At 60.5% G+C, this 19873-nt stretch overlaps 1 protein-coding gene across 2 annotated transcripts; it reads right to left on the bottom strand.

Annotated features, from left to right (window-relative positions):
- Positions 1-220: 220 nt before the first annotated feature.
- KDM8 (lysine demethylase 8) lies at positions 221-18019 on the bottom strand. 2 transcript variants are annotated; one of them, XM_051847532.2, is made up of 8 exons: positions 17839-18016; positions 12537-13038; positions 10114-10280; positions 8909-9041; positions 7311-7355; positions 2344-2493; positions 1995-2087; positions 221-1908 (listed from the first exon to the last, which is right to left on the bottom strand). In XM_051847532.2, exons 1-8 carry the CDS (start codon positions 17892-17894, stop codon positions 1744-1746), a joined length of 1311 nt encoding a protein of 436 aa, XP_051703492.2. In that variant the 5' UTR covers positions 17895-18016; the 3' UTR covers positions 221-1743. The 2 variants fall into 2 exon arrangements, with proteins under 2 accessions (XP_051703492.2, XP_069921081.1); XM_070064980.1 differs by having other exon boundaries at positions 1259-2087; positions 17839-18019.
- Positions 18020-19873: the final 1854 nt, after the last annotated feature.

Here is a 19873-nt window from a genome sequence, read left to right on the forward strand (position 1 = left end):
TCTCCCTGCCCCACTGTTCAGCCGTGCAGCATTTCTTTCATCTGCTTCTCACCCCACAACAGCAGGGCTGGGCCAGGTTGAAGCCAGGAGCTTTATCCGGATCTCCGGTGTGAGTGGTGCTCATGGGATGCTGGCACTGCGTGGTGGCTTAACCTGCTCCGCCACAGCTACTGACACTCGTGGCAAAATTTCAAATGATAGATGAAACCAAACATCTATAGTCCTTTTAAAAAGGTTTATTTATTTGAAAGGCCGAGTTAAGAGTGAGAGACAGGTCTTCCGTCTGCTGGCTCACTCCCTAAATGGCTAGAATGGCTGCGACTGGCCGCCTCACCCGGGTCTCCCACATGGGTGCAGGGGCCCACGTCCTCCGTTGCTTTCTCAGGCACATTGGCAGGGATTGGATTGGAAGTGGAGCAGTTGGGGCTCAAATTGGCGCCCATACAGGATGCCGGCTGCCTGATAGGCCACGGCACCGGCCCCGTCCACCCTTACTGCTGGCCTAGAAGCACCCGCAGCTGGAGCACCGTGGCCGTGCACATGTACGTGCTCACTGTGCACATTAGGAACTGCGTGTCGCTCGGCGTGACGTGGCGGCTTCTCAGGACAGAAACGTGCACTGCTCTAAAGGGCTGTTTGGCACGGAGCGGTTAGGATGTCCCGGCTTTGCTGTCCCTGTCCCTGCCGCCCGGGCCATCCAGCGTTTCCTTAGGGCGGGTTCCCAGCAGGCGTGTGAGGGGCTCGCCCGGGTTCTGGTTTCTGGTAGCTGAACTGCGCTCCCACCCCCAGCCTGAAGCAGACTGTGAACCCAGTAGGGATCTGTTTCAGGTCATCTTGCAGCACTAGTGAGTTGCAACTCTTAGCTTTGTTAAGCTTCCTCTATATTTTAAAGTACATTTAGAATTTACCTTATTGCACATGGGGTTGGGGATGAACCATCCACTGGCTCACTCCCCAAACACCCAGGAGCCAGAACTCAGTCCGGGCTCCCACTGCGGGGCAGGGACCTGACTATGGGAGCCGTCACCGCTGCCTCCCAGGGTGTGTGTTGGCAGGGAGCTGGGACTGGAAGTGGAGCTGGGGCTTGAACCCAGGCGCTCCGATAGGGCTGCGGGAGTCTGAAGCGGCGGCTTAACCATGGCAGACACCTGCTCCCTGTTTCTTTGGGACTTGGCCTGGGATGAATTCCTCTCCCTCACGGCCGTCACGTGTGGTGAATGCTGTCACCGCCCAGACAACCCCTAGGAACGGCCGCTCATTTGTGCTTCTCCCAGAGGGGACCTTTTAATGGTGAAACAAAGTCCACAGAAAGCCTGAAGGTGGGGTCTCTGGGGGAGGGGGCAGGAGGGGCGGCGTCCACGTGCAGAGCGGCTCTGGCCCTTTCCGCGGAACCTGTGCCCTCCACGGGCAGCTGGCCCTGTGGCAGCGAGGCTCACAGAGGCTCTCCCGTCAGTCAGCGGGGCACCGTGCCCCGGACCAGGCCAGGAAGGACCCTCCCCGGTGCCCGCTGGCTACGGAGGGAGATGGCATGGTGGTGGGGCCGCCAGGCTGAATCCTCGTCCTCGCCTCCCCCTGCACACGCCCACCACCTGGCCCACCCCACACGTCGGAGGCTCTCGGATGCCTGCCTGGAGTGCCCTGGGTTCTCCCGGCCTTCCTTGGCCATGCCCACCTCGCCCGGGGTGGCTCCATGCTCCCAGGGCAGCCTGTGGGTGCCGCAGACCCCGGCAGCTGCCCTGCCGGCTACGCCCACCAGAAGCTGACGGAGAAGCTCAGGTCGAGCGCCCGCACGTAGTGCCAGTGCGTGGCGGGGATGAAGAGCATCTCGCCAGGCGACAGGATGCAGGCCAGCGAGGGGGCCTCGGCGAACCTGGGGAACCTCTCCAGGTCTGGGGTCTCCACGTCCACCTGGAGGAGGCACACGACGTCGCTGACTGGGGGCCGGGGCCAGGACAGGGGACCCAGCAGCAGCACCCCGGTCCCCGCGGGCCCACCTGGCTCGTGTTGTGGAGGAGGGGCGTCTCGTGAGGGTACAGGGCGTCGGAGTGCTGCGGCGAGTACAGCCGGAGGTACTTCCTCCCCAGCACCTGCAGCACAGCGGCGTGTCAGCCGTGGGGGCCTCCGCCCCACCCCCCCCCCATGCTCAGAGCCCCAGTGTGCGCCTTTCCTGCACGCACTCCCAGTCACATTCCCCAGGGCCTGGCAGGTGCCACCGGTGCAGGGGTAATGGCATGGGGCAGCCCGCCTGTACAGGCCCCACCATGTTTGCTGTCTACCTCCCTGTCTTGTGAGGAGCCTGTGGGCAAGACAGCCAGATCCCACGGGAGTGGGGTCGGCCCCCACCTGGACGAGGAAGTTCTGCTGGGGATCCTGGTGCAGCGGGGAGATGGTGCCCCGGGGCCCGAACCAGGCGTTGATGGTGATCTCATCTTCCTCCCCATCGCCCAGGCAGCAGTAGTCGGGGATACTGATGTCCTGCTTCAGCTCCGGGATCTGTGGGGGCCAGCGACAGGGATGGGGAGCAGGCCGGGGGCACACCTGCCCAGGGTCCCCCACCTCACAGGGACAGGGAGCAGGCCGGGGGCGTACCTGCCCGGGGTCCCCCACCCCACAGACAGGGACGGGGAGCAGGCCGGGGGCGCACCTGCCCGGGGTCCCCCACCCCACAGACAGGGACGGGGAGCAGGCCGGGGGCGCACCTGCCCGGGGTCCCCCACCTCAGACAGGGATGGGGAGCAGGCCGGGGGCGCACCTGCCCGGGGTCCCCCACCCCACAGACAGGGACGGGGAGCAGGCCGGGGGCGCGCCTGCCCGGGGTCCCCCACCTCACAGACAGGGACGGGGAGCAGGCCGGGGGCGCACCTGCCCAGGGTCCCCCACCCCACAGACAGGGACGGGGAGTAGGCCGGGGGCGTACCTACCCGGAGTACCCACACTCCACAGACAGGGGCGGGGGGCAGGCCGGGGGCACACCTGCCCAAAGTCCCCCCACCCCACAGACAGGGACGGGGAGCAGGCCAGGGGTGTACCTGCCCGGGGTACCCCACCCCACAGACAGGGATGGGGAGCAGGCTGGGGGCGTGCCTGCCCGGAGTACCCACACTCCACAGACAGGGATGGGGAGCAGGCCAGAGGTGTAACTGTCCGGGGTCCCTCCACTCCACAGACAGGGATGGGGAGCAGGCTAGGGGTGTAACTGCCTGGCATCCCACCAACCCACAGACAGGGAAAGGGAGCAGGTTGGGGCGCACCTGCTGGGGATCCCCCCACCAACAGACAGGAATGGGGATAGGCCGGGGATGCACCTGCCCGGGGTGCCCCCACCCCACAGATGGACGGGGGGCAGGCTGAGGGCACACCTGCCAGGGGTCCTCCCACCCCACAGACAGGGACATAGAGCAGGCTGGGGACATACCTGCCCGGGGTCCCTCCACCCCACATACAGGGATGGGGGTAGGCTGGGGGCACACAGGCCCAGGGGTGCCCCACACCAGGGACACTGGCAGACACACTGTACTAGGTATGTGTGTGAACAGACAGGAATTTAAAGGACTATTTAAAAACCGAATCTGCCTCTCCTTTCTCTGTGTAACTCTGACTTTCAAATAAATAAATCTTAAAAAAAAAAACAAAAACAAAAAACAAAACCAGCTTGACATTTTTTTAAGAGTCAAGTATCTTTAAAGAATCAAATGAAAGAAAACAGGGCTGAATGTTTATCCAATCTCTGGGGAGGAAGATATCCCAAAATTACTAATGGGGAAAAAGTCACAGTTGGTACAGTGAAAATAAGTGAATTACTGTAAAGACAGACTTGCTGAAAGTGACTGGCAAGTGAGGGGCTAACGTGGGGGACACACTAAGATCTAAGACAGAAACCACCAAGGACAAACACAGGTAACACACAACGGAAGACTGAGAAAGGTTTAAGTCCCCTTAGCACATGAGCCCAAGTGGAATCCACAGCTGAGAGTCAGCTGGGCAGACGGCACCTGGGGGAACAGGGACAGCGACAGAGTGGACGTGCACCCCCGGCTGGAGGAGGGTCTGTGCTGGAGGCTGGGGTGGGGGTGGGGGCTCTCAGCCACCTTCGGGGTTTGGGGTGATGAATGCATGTATAAGAGGGAGCTGAGGACTGCCACCCCTGCCCTCTCCTGGACAGCTGGGCACCCACACATCCGTGCGAGAGAAAACGGAAAACAGCCACGTGGACCCCTGGCTTCCTACCTTTTTTAAAAAAAGAATGATTGATTTGAAAGAGCAGAGAGAGAGAATCTTCCATTTGCCGGTTTGCTTGCTCCTTCAATGGCCACAACAGCCAGGGCTGGATCAGGGGGAGGCCAGGAGCTGAGAACTCCATCCAGGTCTCTCACGCGGGTGCAGGGGCCCAAGTACTTGGGCCATCCTCGGCTGCCTTTCCAGGCCACCAGCAGGCAGTTGGATTGGAAGTGGACTAGAACCAGCGGCCATACAGGATACGGGTGTCGCATGGGGCAGCCTGACCTGCTGTTCCACAGGGCCCGGCCCTGGCTTCTCCCTTTTAAAAGCCCAGGGTGAGCACAGAGCACTTGTTCCCATTCCTGGCACACAGTGGGGCCAGGCGCCAGAGGCTGCTCTCTCAGGTCTGCACCTGGGTCGGGGGGGAGGGGGGAGACATTTCCCAAGGCCTCCAGCAGAGCCACTGGCCCACCCCAGCTCTGGAAACCACTCACTCCTGGCAGGCAGGGGGTCACCTCAGGGCAGCCCCAGCCCCCGCGGCCAGGGCGCTCGGATTCTTCATGGGACCCTGGTGGGGCTGAAACAGGGCTGCCAGGAGGGGGCTCGGGGCTTCCCCAGAGTGAAGCTCTCCCCAGCCTGAGGGGCGCTGTGCGGAGCTATGTGCCGCCCCTTCAGGGCCAGTCCCCGTGCCGATGGCAGGGGCCAGCATCAGCACGGCGATTAAGGGCCTCCGGGACACCTGCTCCCCGTATCAGCGCGTGCAGTCTGGCTCCTCCTCCACTTCCCACCCAGCGACCTGCCGATGCATGCGGGGAGGCAGCAGGGGGCCCTGTCACTCCCCGGGGAGAGCTTTGGCCTGGCCTAGCCCTGGTTGGTGCAGCCCTCTGGGGAGTGAGCTGGTGGCTGGAGGATCTCGCTACCTTTCACGTCAATGAAGACAAACAAACATGAAAAACTAACAAGGTCATGTCCACTGTTGCGCGCAGCCACCCACAGATGACGTGGAACCCACAGCGAGGGCAGGGGAAGCCCCGCCCGGTCTCACCTCCCACAGACAGCCCCGGAGTCCTCGGATTCCAGCAGGGCTCTGTGCTGAGCCCCTCCCACAAGCCCTGGTGGAGTGCCAGCCGCCGAGCCATGCCGACGCCATCCCATTGCAGGCTGCACCCGCAGAGGTGACCAGGGTGGGAGGGTGACCAGGGTGCAGACGGATGGGTGCAGGGCAGTGGGGAGGGGGCGTTCTGGCAGGAGTGTGTCATTGGGGAGCAGGTGAGCTGTGGCGGGGTGGGTTAGCTGTGGTGGGGTAGGTTACTATGGTAGGTTAGTATGGTAGGTGGGGTTAGTTATGGTAGAGTAGGTGAGCTGTGGTGGGGTGGGTTAGCTGTGGTGGGGTAGGTTACTATGGTAGGTTAGTATGGTAGGAGGGGTTAGTTATGGTAGAGTAGGTGAGCTGTGTCATGGTGGGTTAATTATGCTGGGGTAGGTTAGTTATGGTGGGTGGAATACTTATGGTGGGGTGGGTTAGTTATGGTGGGGTGGGTTGGTTATGGTGGGGTGGGTTAGCTGTGGTGGGATGGGTTAGTTATGGCAGGGTGGTTATGGTGGGGTGGGTTAGCTGTGGTGGGGTGAGTTAGTTATGCTGGGGTGGGACAGTTATGGTTACGTGGGTTAGCTGTGGTGAGGGTGGGTTAGTTATGGTGTGGTGGGTTAGCTATGGCTAGGTGGGTTAGCTGTGGTGGGGTGGGTTAGTTATGCTGGGGTGGGATAGTTATGGTTATGTGGGTTAGCTATGGTGAGGGTGGGTTAGTTATGGTGTGGTGGGTTAGCTATGGCAAGGTGGGTTAGCTGTGGTGGGGTGGGTTAGTTAGGGTGGGGTGGATTAGCTGAGGTGGGGTGAATTAGTTATATTGTAAAGTAGGTTAGTCATGGCATAGTGAGTTGCTGTGGCAGGGTAGGTGAGCTGTGGTGGGGTGGGTTAGTTAGGGCAGGGTGGATTAGCTGTGGTGGGGTTAGTTATTGTGAAGTAGGTTAGTCATGGCATAGTGAGTTGCTGTGACAGGGTAGGTTAGCTGTGGTGGGGTTGGTTAGTTATAGCAGGGTTAGTTATGGTTGGGGTGGGTTAGTTATGATGGGGTGGGTTAGTTATGATGGGGTGGGTTGGATATGGTGAGGTGGGTTAGCTGTGGTGGGATGGGTTAGTTATGGCAGTGTGGGTTGGTTATGGTGGGGTGGGTTAGCTTTGGTGGGATAGGTTAGCTATGGTGGGGTGGGTTAGCTGTGGTGGGATTGGTTAGTCATGGCAGTGTGGGTTGGTTATGATGGGGTGGGTTGATTATGGCAGGGAGGGTTAGCTGTGATAGGATGGGTTAGTTATGGCAGGGTGGGTTAGCTGTGGTGGGATGGGTTAGTTATGGCAGAGTGGGTTGGTTATGATGGGTAGGTTAGCTGTGGTGGGATGAGTTGGTTGTGGTGGGGTGGGTTAGCTGTGGCGGGATGGGTTAGTTATGGTAGGGGTGGGTTAGCTATGGTGGGGTGGGTTAGTTATGGTGGGGTGGCTTGGTTATGGCAAGGTGGGTTAGCTGTGGTGGGATGGGTTCATTATGGTAGGGTGGGTTAGCTATGGCAGAGTGGGTTAGTTATGGCGGGGTGGGTTGGTTATGGCAGGGTGGGTTAGCTATGGCAGAGTGGGTTAGTTATGGCGGGGTGGGTTAGCTGTGGTGGGATGGGTTAGTTATGGCAGTGTGGGTTGGTTATGATGGGTGGGTTAGCTGTGGGCTGCCGTGCCTGGTTCCTTATATAAAGGCTGCAGCTTGCGCTCACCAGCTGGCCACGTGGCCTTGGCTGTGATGGGCCGCAGGGCAGCAGGGAGCTTGCCTGCCTGGCTCCCTGGACCACCCGCCAGGAGCTCCACCTCCATGTCCCCAGCCTGGGGCCACTGTGAGTGGTCCCCTCACCCCTTGATGAGCTGCAGCCCTCTCTCAGGCGGGGGGTGGGGGTGGGGTCCCAGACCCCGGGCCCAGTGGCGACAGCCCCGTGGGTGACACTGGAGCACCGTGTGCCCTGCCCAGGGAGGGGAGGAGTCTCAGACTCACCTGGTCAAAGAGCTGGTGCTGAGCGAGGTACCCGACGTCCCCGGCCTAATCCACGGGAGGAAAGACCACATTCAGACAGGGGCTGTGCCCCGCCCCGCCCCTGCCCCACCCCTGCCCCAGGCTGTGGGACCAGCACTGGGCTAGACCCAGTACTGCGAGATTCGGCTGTGTCACTCCATGATGCATCACGAGGATCCACGGATCCACACACGCGCGTCTGTCCCATCCGGGCTGCTCTGCCACAGGCTGTGCATGGCTACATAGCTCCTTACGTCGGCGTGCGCCGAAAAGCAGATGCCTGAGTCTCGGGGGTGTGGGTTTTACATTTCAGTAGCTTCTGCCGGGCCACCAGCCCCGAGTGAAATCACCGCACTCTGCCCGCCCGGCTGTGAGCGCTCACTCTCCTGCATCTCCACCCACGCCAGCTACTGTCATCTTGCGACCATTTCTGCCATTCGGTGGCGAAGACTGATGCTTGGCACACCGCGTTCCCCAGTGTGTGAGGGGCTCTGGGAAGGAAGCCGAGGGCCGCCATAGGGTCACAGGGGGTGGAGTGCAGGGTTGAGCTCTGAGCCCCAAGTGTTGGAGCGGAGGGGAGCTGTCTCTGGCTTTGCATCCCTCTCCATCTTTACCCCCTGCCAGACGGCAAGGCCAGGCGCTGGGCACGGCTCACGTCCAGATCCCCACGAGAGCCCTGTGAGGGGCAGCGGCAGCCTGCGACTCACCCCACCCAGCCCCCAGGTAACCAGAAGTCATGGTGCTGAGTCAGCAGCTGTGGCCACACAGGCTGGGTTCTACCCAGTGTTGCCTGGCCCAGGCCCTCCTCCTGCCTGCCGTGCGCTGGCCCGCTTGGCTGTGCTCTCCGCCCGAGGACCGGACTGCTTCCCATACACTCGGGGCTGCACGTTCTATGCTCTCAGGACCTTGGAAGAGGGAGCCACCCCTACCCAGGGTGCGATAGGAGACAATGGGAGGTCCCTCGGGAAGTGAGTGACCGTCCCGGGTTGGCAACTACAGAAGACAAACGCCAGTCCCTCCCGACCCTGCAACTCGCACGTGCATGTCCACGGCGGTGTTTTCCACAGCAAGCAAAGAGGGTGAACAGCCCTGCTGGCCAGCCACAGACGAGCTCATGGGCAAAACACGCGGGACGGCCCTGGGCCGCCACACCCACCGCAGGTGAGCCCTGGAAACACCCTTCTCCCTGCAGGCAGCCACACACTGCAAGCCACAGAGTCGAGCAAGCCCCAGAACCAGACATCAGAACGGGGCGGGGGGGGGGGGGGGGCTGCCAGGGGCTGCAGGTGGGAGAGGGAACGGGAAGGGACTCCTCATGAGAGGGGGAGTTTTTGGGAGTGATGACACCGTTCTGGAATTCTGATGATGACAGCACAATCTATGAGCGTGCTGAAATCCACTGAATTAACAACAACAAAAGCCTGCAATGAGCCCTCGCGTCTTGTTGGCAGGGCAGCCCACCCTCCCAGCTCTGGCCAGCCTTCTGCCTCAGACTCCCGTGGACTGACGTCCCCCCTCCCCCCAAGACACACACAGCACGCAGGGTTCTCCCCCGGGGCGGGGCGGGGCGGACGCCATACCTCGTCCACGATGTACTTGCGGATGAAGTCCCCGACGGTCATGAGCGTCTGGGACCACTCCTCGTCCGTGTATCTGGACCCCACCTCCACTGGGACAGTACGGCAGCCGGCAACCTCCTGGATGTACTCCAAGCTACGGAAGCACGCGCAGGCTCGGTGTCAGCGCTGGGCGTGGGGCTGAGGGCACCTCCACTTGGAGGTGGACGCCCACTGTCGCCCCATGCCAGCACAGAGGGCAGTGACCTGCCGTGGTCACACAGCTAATACTGTATGGCTATGACCCTGGATCTCTGGGCTGCTCCAGTCCCTGGGGCCACGAGCGTCCCTCTCCACTAATCCTGTCACTCAGCTGGGACACTGAAGCAGGTGCCTTAACCACTCTGAGCCCCTGCTCCCCACAGGGTGACAGGGCCTGTCCCAGGGGAACCAGGGAGAGTGAGACACAGACATGGCAAGTGCCTGTCCTGGTGCCCGGTCCCCAGTCCTGCCGGGTTGACAGCTCCCACAATACTTGCCCGTGAGTCTCAGTGGGCGCCGCTCTCTCCAAGGCTGACCCCCTGCGCTGTCTTGGAGACACAGGGGATTTGTGGCACCCCTGCTGGACAGCAGAGTCCTCGGAAGCTCCAGTCCCTTGTATAAAAGGGAGCGGCATTTGCATATAACCCGCACACATCCTCACGGGGTCCGGGTCACCTCTAGGTGACTTCTAACCTGCAATGCAGTGCAATGCCCATCAACAGCTGGGTTATGCTCCCTAGAGGAGGGAACAATGGTGGGAAAAGCAGAGAGGCCTCCCTCACAGCCTAGCTGTGTCTCCACCGAGGCTGAATCTGCAGATACGGAGCCCCCTCCATGGGCCTGGGCAGAGAGCAAACACAGCGGGGCTGGGAGCCCCACCGAGGGGCTGCAGGTGTCTGGGGTCTCCCCTGCTTCACCTGTGGGGGTCCCAGTGCCCCAGCTTCTACCCCTGCACAAGAGGGGCTGACCCTGAAGCTCTGCTTGGGCACTGGTTTAGAAACTGCTTCGGGCCAGCAAAGCTGTGGAGGGGGAGACTCTGGCCGCCTCTGGGGCACCTGACTCTGAACTCCTGCTGAAACCCCATGATCGGTGCCAGGGGCTCCGCTGCCTTGGCTTGGAGGGGCAGGGACTCGGGAGGCCCTAGGGACTTGAGATGGGGGGCTCCTGGCCCTGCGGCCACCACGCACCTCCACTTCTTCATGCAGGGCCAATGGTCCACCACGCCCTCCAAGACCACTGGCCTCCCGGGCAGCAGGAAGTGCTCCCTGAAGTGCTGGAGAGACGGGCGGCGCAGCCGGGGCACCGCGCTGTCCAGCGTCACCTCCGGAACCGGGACCGGGTCACTCCTGGCTCTCTACAATGGAAACCAGACAACAAACGGCACAAGCTGAGAGGCAGCACGTGAGGCACCCCCAGGCACAGCGGGGACAGCCTGCGTGTCATCCACAGCCCCAACAACAGAGGGCGCTAGCTGTTATTACGGCGACTGCACCGAGGCCTGCCCGTCCCCTGTCCTGTCCCCTCCTGTCTTCCATGCACACCTGCTCTGCCCACGGGCAGGAGCCGTTATGACCAAGGGGCAGCACTACCTCCCCTGCAGATTCTTCCTCGGCCATCTCCCCCTCCCCATCGGGGAACCTAAGCCAGTCCCTCCCCGTGCTGCTGGGAGTCAGGACCCCTCCTGCCCCAGGAAGCACCCAGGCCCGCCGACCAGCACGTGTTGGCTCCCCTGCTCTCCACACTGTCACAGTCCTCTGAGATGGACGGGGAGCCGCCTTCCCTGGCCTCCCTCCTACTCCCCTGCCCAAGAAATGCCGTTCTCCTGCCACTCACCCCCGGGTGAGCCCCAGAGGCCAGGGCACATGCGCAGCCCTGCGGCACTGGGACCCTGTGCAGCAAATGCCCTCTTCCGGGGGCCTGGGGAGGCCTGGAGGCTGGGACCCTGGCCTGGGTCACGGGAAGGTGATTCCAGAGCCCACCACACAGCCCCACACAGAGGCTACCCTGGGGGTGAGGCTGCTTCCATTTTCCCTTGGGACAGACGTGGCTGGGGGAGGGGACTGATACTCATCCTGTAACCTGCATGTCTGCCCTGTCCTCTTAAAGGCCTACCACTGGGGCTGGCGTTGTGGCCCACCGGGTTAAGCCGCCTCCTGCAGCACTGGCATCCCATATGAGCGCTGGTTCGAGTCCTGGCTGCTCCACTTCCAAGTCAGCTCCCTGCTAATTGTGCCTGGGAAGGCAGTGGAAGACAGTCCAAGTCCTTGAGCCACTGCCACCCACATGGGAGACCCAGATGGAGCTCGGGGCTCCTGGCTTTGGCCTGGCCCAGCCCTAGCTCTTGCAGCCATCTGGGGAGTAAACCAGCAGATGCAAGATTTCTCCCTCTCTCTTTGTAACTCTGCCTTTCAAATAAATAAATCTTTTAAAAAAATTTAAAAAGGGCAACCAACACGCCCTGCCCTTGGCCCCACGGTGCCCGTGGCAGGACGGGATTCTATAAACCTACTTGCTCATCGGGATCTCTCATTTTTCTCCAAGCCCACGTGACACAGGACAGGTTTCTGCGTGTGTGCTGAGCAGCCGGCTTCCCTTGGGGGAAGACAGCATATGCTGCTGGCACCCGGAGCCCAGACCCCTCCTGGGCGTCAGGGCAGCCCTTACAGAACCCAGGGGTCCACTCTGGGCTGTGCGACCACCTCCCTCCCTGCCCCCCCACCCCGGGGGGGGTGTCCTCCTGTTCTGGTGGCGCCCACCTGCATGTTCTGATACAGACATAACATTCCTTCCAGGGGGTTCTAGAAACATTCAGATAAGTGTCAGTGACACCCCCACAGCCCTGCTCCCCACTGCCCGGGACATCCAAGGCTTTTCTTTCGGGGGAAGGGACTCTGCCATTTTACAGCCAGGAACACCGAGGCCCAGAGGAAGGACTGACTTGCCAGGGGTGGGAGGAGAGCATGGGGTTGGCGTGGGCCCAGGGCGAAGCCTGAGGGAGCCCCCCTCTGCACCTGTAGGGCACTCATGGGCACCCGCACCTGGGTGCAGACGCTCCCAGATTGGGTCCCTTGTCTGGATTTTTCACTTTGCCACGGTGCAAAGGGACAGGCGTTTGGAGCTCTTCCTGGACTAGCGTCGGGCAGGGGTGGGAGGGGCAGGTCCATGCTCCCCCCGCCCCGGCAATGCTGTTGGGGTCCCCGGTCACCATGCGACCTGAGGGTGCAGTGTCACTCAGCTGCGAGAGCAGGCAGCTGTACTCAATGCACTTCCGACTCACGAGGGGTTCGCGGGGCTGCAGCCTCATTGTAAGTCAAGGAGCCCCTGTACCCGTAGGGACATGTGTGTGGGGTGGGGGACCCAAGAAGGGGAGTCAGTAGCACAGAGACCGGGGCAGCTGGGGAGGTGGCTGTGGCCCCCGCCCATGTGATCCCTTTAGGCCATTTCTTCCAGGAGCCAAGGCTTCCACCCTTCCCCCTCCTGAGCAAGCACTGGTCGGCAGGCACCAGAAATGGATCGAACATCCCCATTTTCAAAATCACTGGAGCCACCACCAGACCTCACCTGGGGGGAAGAGACCCGGGGTGGGGCAGGGATGACCGCGCCTGGGTACCTTCTCGCCGGGCTGCTCCTGGCCGCGGTCCTGGGCAGGCCTCTTTCCAGGCGGCAGGTGCTTCTGCAAGATGGCGGCCACTTTAATGAGGATGTCCCCAAAGATGGCCGCCCCCATCAGCAGGCCCATGTCGCAGACCCGCAGCGCCGCGGTCACAGTGGAGGCCTCCCGGGGGGCCTGGCACAGGCACAGGGCTTTCAGTAGGCAGCCGAAGGCGTAGACGCGCCGCCAGTCCTTGTCCACGTCCCGCCACGGCCCCGTGTTGAGCCGCTCCCAGGCGTAGTCCAGCAGCACCTCGCTGCTCTGCCGACACTCGTCCCACCTGCCGCCGTGGAAGAGCTCGGCGGCCTGCCGCACCAGCGTCGCCACGCTCCTGTCCACCGTGTCACCCAGCTCCAGCCTCAGCTCATCCTGCGGCGGCAGCAGGGCCCTGAGGGCCTCCCAGAGGTGGCCTGATCCCGCCAGAGTATCTGTAGCACCCCTCGCGCCGGCAGATGCATGCCTGGGGAGGATCACGCAAAGGTTAGAGCCCGGGCACAGACCCAGCCCGCACCAGCCAGCGCCTCCATGTCTCCCTGAGATCATCTCTTTTCTTTTCTAATAAAAGATTTACTTATTTATTTGAAAGGCAGAGTTACAGACAGACACAGATCTTCCATCTGCTGGTTCACTCCCCAGTGATTGGCTGGGCCAGGCCAAAGCAGGAGCCGGGAACTCCTGTCTGGGTCTCCCACAAGGACGCAGGGGCCCAACGACTTGAGTGCGCCACCCGTTGGTGGTGATTTGTCATAGCAGCAATAGAAAAAAGAACAGGGTTGTTTCTAACATATAGGACAAGGTAAAGGTGGTGATTCTACTTTTTCTTTTCTGAGATTTATTTATTTGTAAGGCAGAGGGACAGACAGGGGGGAGAAATGGGAAAGAGATCTTCCATTTGCTAGTCCACTCTCCAAATTCCTGCAACAGCCAGGTCAAAGCCAGGAGCCAGGAACTCCACGCAGATATTCCTCGTGAGTAGTAGGAACCCAAGTCCTGGACTCATTGTCCACTGGCCGCCAGGTGCATTAGCACGAAGCTGGACCAGAGCAGAGCGACCCACCGATACGCGATGCTGGCATCACATGGGGCAGCTTAACAGGCTGGGCCACTGTGCCGGCCCAGGGACGCCACTGCGGAGCCTGGATTACAGAAGCCTAACTTGAACCTTGCCGGTACTCTCACTTCTGTCTTCCCGGCGTGCAGGCACCCTTGGTTCACAGCATGGATCCTGTCCAGTTCGCTCAGTGTGTGATGGGGCTGTGAGCCTCAGGGGCCTGGCACTAACCTGCCCGGCTGGTTCTTATCTCCAGCCTCCTAGCAGGTACATGGGTGCCTCCTGTTGGTCTCAGGAGCCTTCTGGGAGCATTTCACAGTCCAACAGACCTGCGTGGCCCTTATCCACCGGCCGTACAACGCAGCATGGGGTACCGTTCACCCCCGGGATCCTCACGGCCCAATCAGAGTGTCTTACAGGGAAGCATCCAGAACACCTCCGAGGCCTCCTGTTTGGTCCTCTCACAGAGCCTGTAAAAGGCCTCCCCGAAGACCACGTTTTGTGGTAAAGGCGGCTGCTGCTGTGGCCAAACGTCCCAGCCTTGTGCACTGGTTTTGGGGGTCTCATGGGATGACCTCCCAGATGGTTCCAAATGGGCTGGAGACCCGTCTCCCGGGATGCAGATGGCGGACTTTGCAAACTGGCCTTCTAAGATGGAGGAGCTCACAGCCTCCCACGGCTGCCTCAGGGGCTGATCTGTCACCCAAGTTCCCCAGGTGGCCTCAGGGTGGGTCTCCGCGAGCCAGCCCCTGCCCTGGGCAGCCTGGGGCCAGTCTCTATAACTCGGCTGGGAAACGCCAGCTTCTGCAGCGGCCGATCAGACCCCACAGGAGAGACTCCGCCTGCCGCTGGGTGCCTCAGACTGGCTGCTCGGGTTTCCGAGGTCTGACCGCCTCTGCGTGGGCCGCCTGAGTGACCGGAAGCACCAGCCTCCCACGGGGCTGTGTATCGGCGGCAGGAGGGGACCGGGCGCGCTGGCTTTCTTGGCCCTGCAGCTCCCACAGCCCTGGGCAGTTTGGCTGTTTAAACACTGCCATGTGGAACACACTTGGTGGCAGGAGTGTGCCAGAGTCTCCCAGAGTGGCGCTGCGACCCAGCTTAAATACCGGCTTCCCTGTAGCCTACAGCCTGTCTGGGGGCGGGGCAAATGGCATTTGGTTTGTTTTTGCCCTCTTTTTCTTTAAGATTTATTTATCTGGGGGCTGGCACCGTGGCTCACTTGGCTAATCCTCCACCTGCGGCACCAGCATCCCATATGGGCACTGGGTTCTAGTACTCTTAGTTATCCCTCTTCCAGGCCAGCTCTCTGCTGTGGCCCAGGAGTGCAGTGGAGGATGGCCCAAGTGCTTGGGCCCTGCACCCGCATGGGAGACCAGGAGGAAGCACCTGGCTCCTGGCTTTGGATTGAAGTAGCTCTGGCTCTTGCGGCCATCTGGGGAGTGAACCAATGGAAGGAAGATCTTTCTTTCTGTCTCTCTCACTGTCTCTGTCAAATAAATAAATAAAAATTTATTTATCTGAAAGGCAGAATTACAGTCAGAGAGAGAGAGAGAGAGAGAGAGAGATCAACCTTGATCTTCCATCCACTGGTTCACTTCCCAACTGGCCACAATGATTGGGACTGGGCCAGGCCAAGCACTTGGGCCATCCTCCAGGGTTTCCCCAGGTGCATTAGCAGGGAGCAGACTGGAAACGGAGCTGCCAGGACTCGAACCAGAGCTCACACGGGACGCTGCTATGGCAGGCAGCAGTTTAATCCACCATGCCACAACACCCGCCCCTGGTTTGTTTTTCAAGCCAGCCTTCCAGGGTGTAGTGCCAGGAATGTGTCCTGTTTGTCCTGTCAATCAACCCTCCAGGCCGCAGGCTGCAGCGGGCACCTGTCAGTCACAGGGGAAGGACTCTTCCCTCTTCCAGGAGGGAAGAGCCTTGGTCTGGCCGGGTGCACCCCATTCCTGTTCACTTCCAGAAGCAGCAGTGTCTATGCAACCCAAGCTGGAGCCGGCCCGCGGGGGGAAGGCTGGGTGGAGGTGTTGCATCAGGCGGTTTTCCATAGGAAGGGACCAGCCTAAGTAGCATTGGCCCTGGCTTTGTCAATCAGCTTCCTGGAGCGCCTCACTGAATGGCTTTTTATAAGAAGCTATAAAAAAACCAACAGCCTTCCAGAGGGGGTCTAAGACGGGGGAGGCAGCCTTTCGGAGCTGAGCCAAAGGCTGGCCTCTGGACCGGCCTCCTGGGGCAGGTGCTGCAGACGGCAGGTTAACCTGCTACCTGGGACCCCCGGATCCCATCCAGCTTCCTGCTAATGCACACCCTGGGAGGCCGCGAGGACGGCTCAAGTGCTTGGGCCCCTGCCACCCACGGGGGACACCAGAATGCAGCGCCTGGCTCCTGGCTTTGGCCTGCTCCAGACCTGGCTGTCATGGCCATTTGAGGAGTGAACCAGTAGATGCACGCTCGCTCTCTCTCTCTCTCTCTCTCTCTCCCCCTCCCTCCCTTGCTCTGCCTTTCAAATAAATAATCTTTAAAAAAAAAAAAGTTTACTTTGAGCTGTACGGACAGCCTTCTAGCAGGGTTAACGGTATAAACTGTCATCCAAGCCAGGACACTGCTAGCATTTATCTCTCAACAAAACCTGAGTTTATCCCTACGGTTCCCCAAGGCAAGGCCACCTGTAAAAGCCTGAGGGGCCTCGTGGCCTCACTCTACAGCGGTCCACCTGAAAACACTGCTTGTTGGTTACGGAAGCAGCAGGTGGGGTGGGGGCAGGGACAGAGAAGCAGCCCCGGGGTCCGGCTGTGTCCTGGCTTTGGGGACTGAGCCTCCCCAGCTCCCCAGGGCCTCATGAAACAGCGCAGTTATCAGCGCAAGGCTGGGTACAGCTGCATCAAACAGCAGAGCTAAGGATTCAGCCCCTAAAAGTTCATCCTGAAAACAGGGTCAGGAAGATTTTACAAGGGGCGGAAGCCACCGCCTGCGACACCAGCATCCCACGTGGGTGCCGGTTTGAGTCCTGGCAGCTCCACTTCTGATCCAGCTCCCTGCCGATGCAGCTGGGAAAGCATGTGGGTCTCCCCTGCACCCACATCGGAGACCCAGATGGAGTTCCCGGCTCCTGGCCCAGCCCTTGCTGTTGTGGCCATCTGGAGAGTGAACCAGCAGATAGATCTTTCTCTGTCTCTCTCCCTCTCTGTAGCCCTGCCTTTCAAACAGATTAAAAAAAAAAAAAAAAAAAAGCTTCTAGGAACTGACCTGTCGGTGTGATTCGGCTTCTTGTTGGTTGTGTTAAAACAAAGGAGCCAGGCGCAGATGCACACACAGGGGGAACAGCTCAGGCTGCGAGTTCAGAAACCCCCCACCCACCCACCAAGGGGTCCCCAGGCAAACAGGCCTGCTTTGCTTAGCGAACAGCCCAAGTGGGCACCTCCCAGGGCCGACTGAAGATGGCAGGGTGAACCAGCCCCTCAGACCCACACCACGACACCCGCAGGGTGCAGGGTGTCGGGCTGTGCGCAGGCAACAGACTCCCTGGGAGCACCACGTGGGCGCGGACGGTTCCAGTCCCGGCTGCTCCACTTCCGACCCAGCTCTCTGCTATGGCCTGGGAATGCCGCGGAAGATGGCCCAAGGCCTTGGGCCCCTGCACCCACGTGGGAGACCCGGAAGAAGCTCCTGGCTCCTGGCTCCAGTCTGGCCCAGCTCCGGTCCTTAAGGCCATTTGGGGAGTGAACCAGCAGATAGAAGTTCTCTCTCTGCTTCAAACTGCATTTCAGTGAAATAAATTTCGAAAAGAAAAAAAAAAAAAAGGGCACAGGATTGCTCTGTCCCTAAGGCGCCGGCGAAGCCCCGGCACCTGTCCACCTCCCGGTGCCCAGATGCAATAAGCGGCCGAGACAGACAGGACACCAGCGCCAAGACTGAGACCCTGTGCAGGCGTACTACAGCCGCAACGAGTCGACACCAAGAACTGCGCAGGCGCACGGCCACCGACCGAGGACTACAAAATACCCTTCGAGGAGCAGCAGGACGCATGCGCGAGGACTTTCGCCCTCTGCGTTCTCAGCGCATGCGCGGCTCCAAGCTCCAGGGCTTCCCAAAGCGCACGCGCGGGGGCCATGCTGTCCCTCGCTGAGCGCCCTCACTGGGCGTCTGCGGGCTCCTTCCCCTCCCGGCCTGCGCTGTCCGCGCTCTCGAGCTTCTCAAACGAACCTCTCGTCCTTGGACGGTGCTCCCTCTTCCGCGGGGCTGGCGACGACTGGTTCCATCGGGGCTGAGCTCCTCGGCGCTCTTCCTATGAGCAGTCAGGCTAGCACGAGGACTTCCGATCACTCAGCTCCTCCGATCACGCCAGGGCGCCTAGAGGAGCGCCGAGCGGTCGATGCCGGGGCCCCGCCCCGTCCAGTTTAGAAGGCGGGAGGCTGCAGGCGCGTGGGGTGGGGCTGGGACTTTCCCTTCGTCGTCAAGTTCCCACGGTTTTTCCTCTGCGGCGGGAACAGTTTTGTAGCCACCATTTCAGCTTCTACAGCGGAGATGATGAATTCTCCCCATTTTGTAAAGAAGTAAAACTGAGGCTGAGTGAAATAAATAAGTGACCATCTGCCTGTACTCATTAAAAGCCACGGGCGCACGAGCAGGTGCGGCGTCCAGGGCGTGTGGGGTGAGAGCCACCTGGGTCTCAGCGCAGAGCAGCAGGCAAGGGACCAGGCGACACTGCCCCCCTGCTCCTGAATGCCCAGGGGTGCGGGGACCATGGGGCTTCTGTGTTTGGTGCACTCGCTGGGGGCGGGGGGGGGGGGGGAGCGACACCGGCCCCTTGCGGCCTTGAACAGAGGCAATGCAGAGATCTCACGCTGGCTGTGGATTCTGATACCTGGTCACCAGCGTTGCATCGGGCAGTGCCCGCGTTCCTAACCCTGAATCCTTTCGGCAATCAACCTCGGGTCATTGTTTCATTGACAGGTGACAAGCCCATCGCTGGCTCAAGGCCAATTCAGTATTGTTTGCATTATAGGAACAAAAAAAAAAAAAAAAAAAAAAAAAAAAAAAAAACCTAAAAAATACTAAGGTCGTGGCCACCTCTTATCCTAATCCTAGTGATGGCCCCCAGTGCGGGGTTTCACGCGGAGTTGCCGCCTGACGGGGACAGCCATGAGTTCTGCCTGCGCCCCGTGTCCTGAGAAACAGTGATGGTGAAAGGAACTCCTCTCGCCCTTTTGTGTCCCCCCAGAACATGGCGCAGGTGCGAGGAGCCACGTACCCCTAGGTCTCAGACTGGGGGATGCTCCCGTGGTTTCCCTGGGCCTCCAAGTCCCCGTGCTTTGTCTCATATAGATGGTTTGCCAGGCCACTTGTCCTCGCCAAAAAGAACCACTTGGGACCCCCGCAGCCCATAGCGGAGAGCCTGCTTTGCGTCCCGGCTACTTCCGTCTCCGGATCCCGCTTCCTGCTGACGCGCCAGGGAAGGCAGCCCGGGATGGCCCAGGTCCTTGGGCCCACGCCACACGCACGTGGGACACCTGGATGGAGCTCCTGGCCCAGCCCTGGCTGCTGGAGGCGTTTGGGGCGTGCACCAGCAGATGGATACAAGTTCTCTCTCTGTGTTACTCTGTTTCAAATATATGTTAAGGGAGAAAAAAAATTAAAAAGAAAATTGCTAGTGAGTCTAGCTCCGCTTCAGCTTCTGTTCTTCCCTCAGGCGGCTGAACTTGAGCCCACCCTCAGCCTGAGCCGGCACGGGGCCCCTGCTGAGGACACACTGGCCGTGCACTGCAGTGCTATCCAACCCGCTGACCCATCAGGCCAGGTGTTCATCCCACTGCTGGCTCCTGGTCTCGCTCAAAGCTCTTCTCGGCTAACCCCAGAGATGCTCGCAAGACCTTGCAACAGCCTCTCTTGCCCCGTGCAAGAATCCTTTTTGAATAATGGTCTCTTATTTCCTAAGAAACTAGAGGCTAGAATAAGCCTATCCCCCAAGCCAAGGGCCAAAGGAGACTGGAACCCAGCACCCAGGTTCGGGCAGTGATCATAAGGGTGGGACCAGCACCAGCTTGTTTATGTCTTTGAAACCAACAAGTCGAGTTGCATCACTGGCCCAGATGCAGTGCTTTTGCGAAAGCAAGGAGCTCGGGTTTCTCACACGGGGGTGCGCTTCCTGTGGTCTGCTGGCCGCCCCCTCCCCTCCTTCCTGGCGGCCTCAGACTGGCCATCAAGCTGACAGATCCATCTGAGTGTCATGAAAGGCGCA

Source organism: Oryctolagus cuniculus, chromosome 19, assembly GCF_964237555.1.
Source record: "Oryctolagus cuniculus chromosome 19, mOryCun1.1, whole genome shotgun sequence".
Lineage (NCBI taxonomy): Eukaryota > Metazoa > Chordata > Mammalia > Lagomorpha > Leporidae > Oryctolagus > Oryctolagus cuniculus.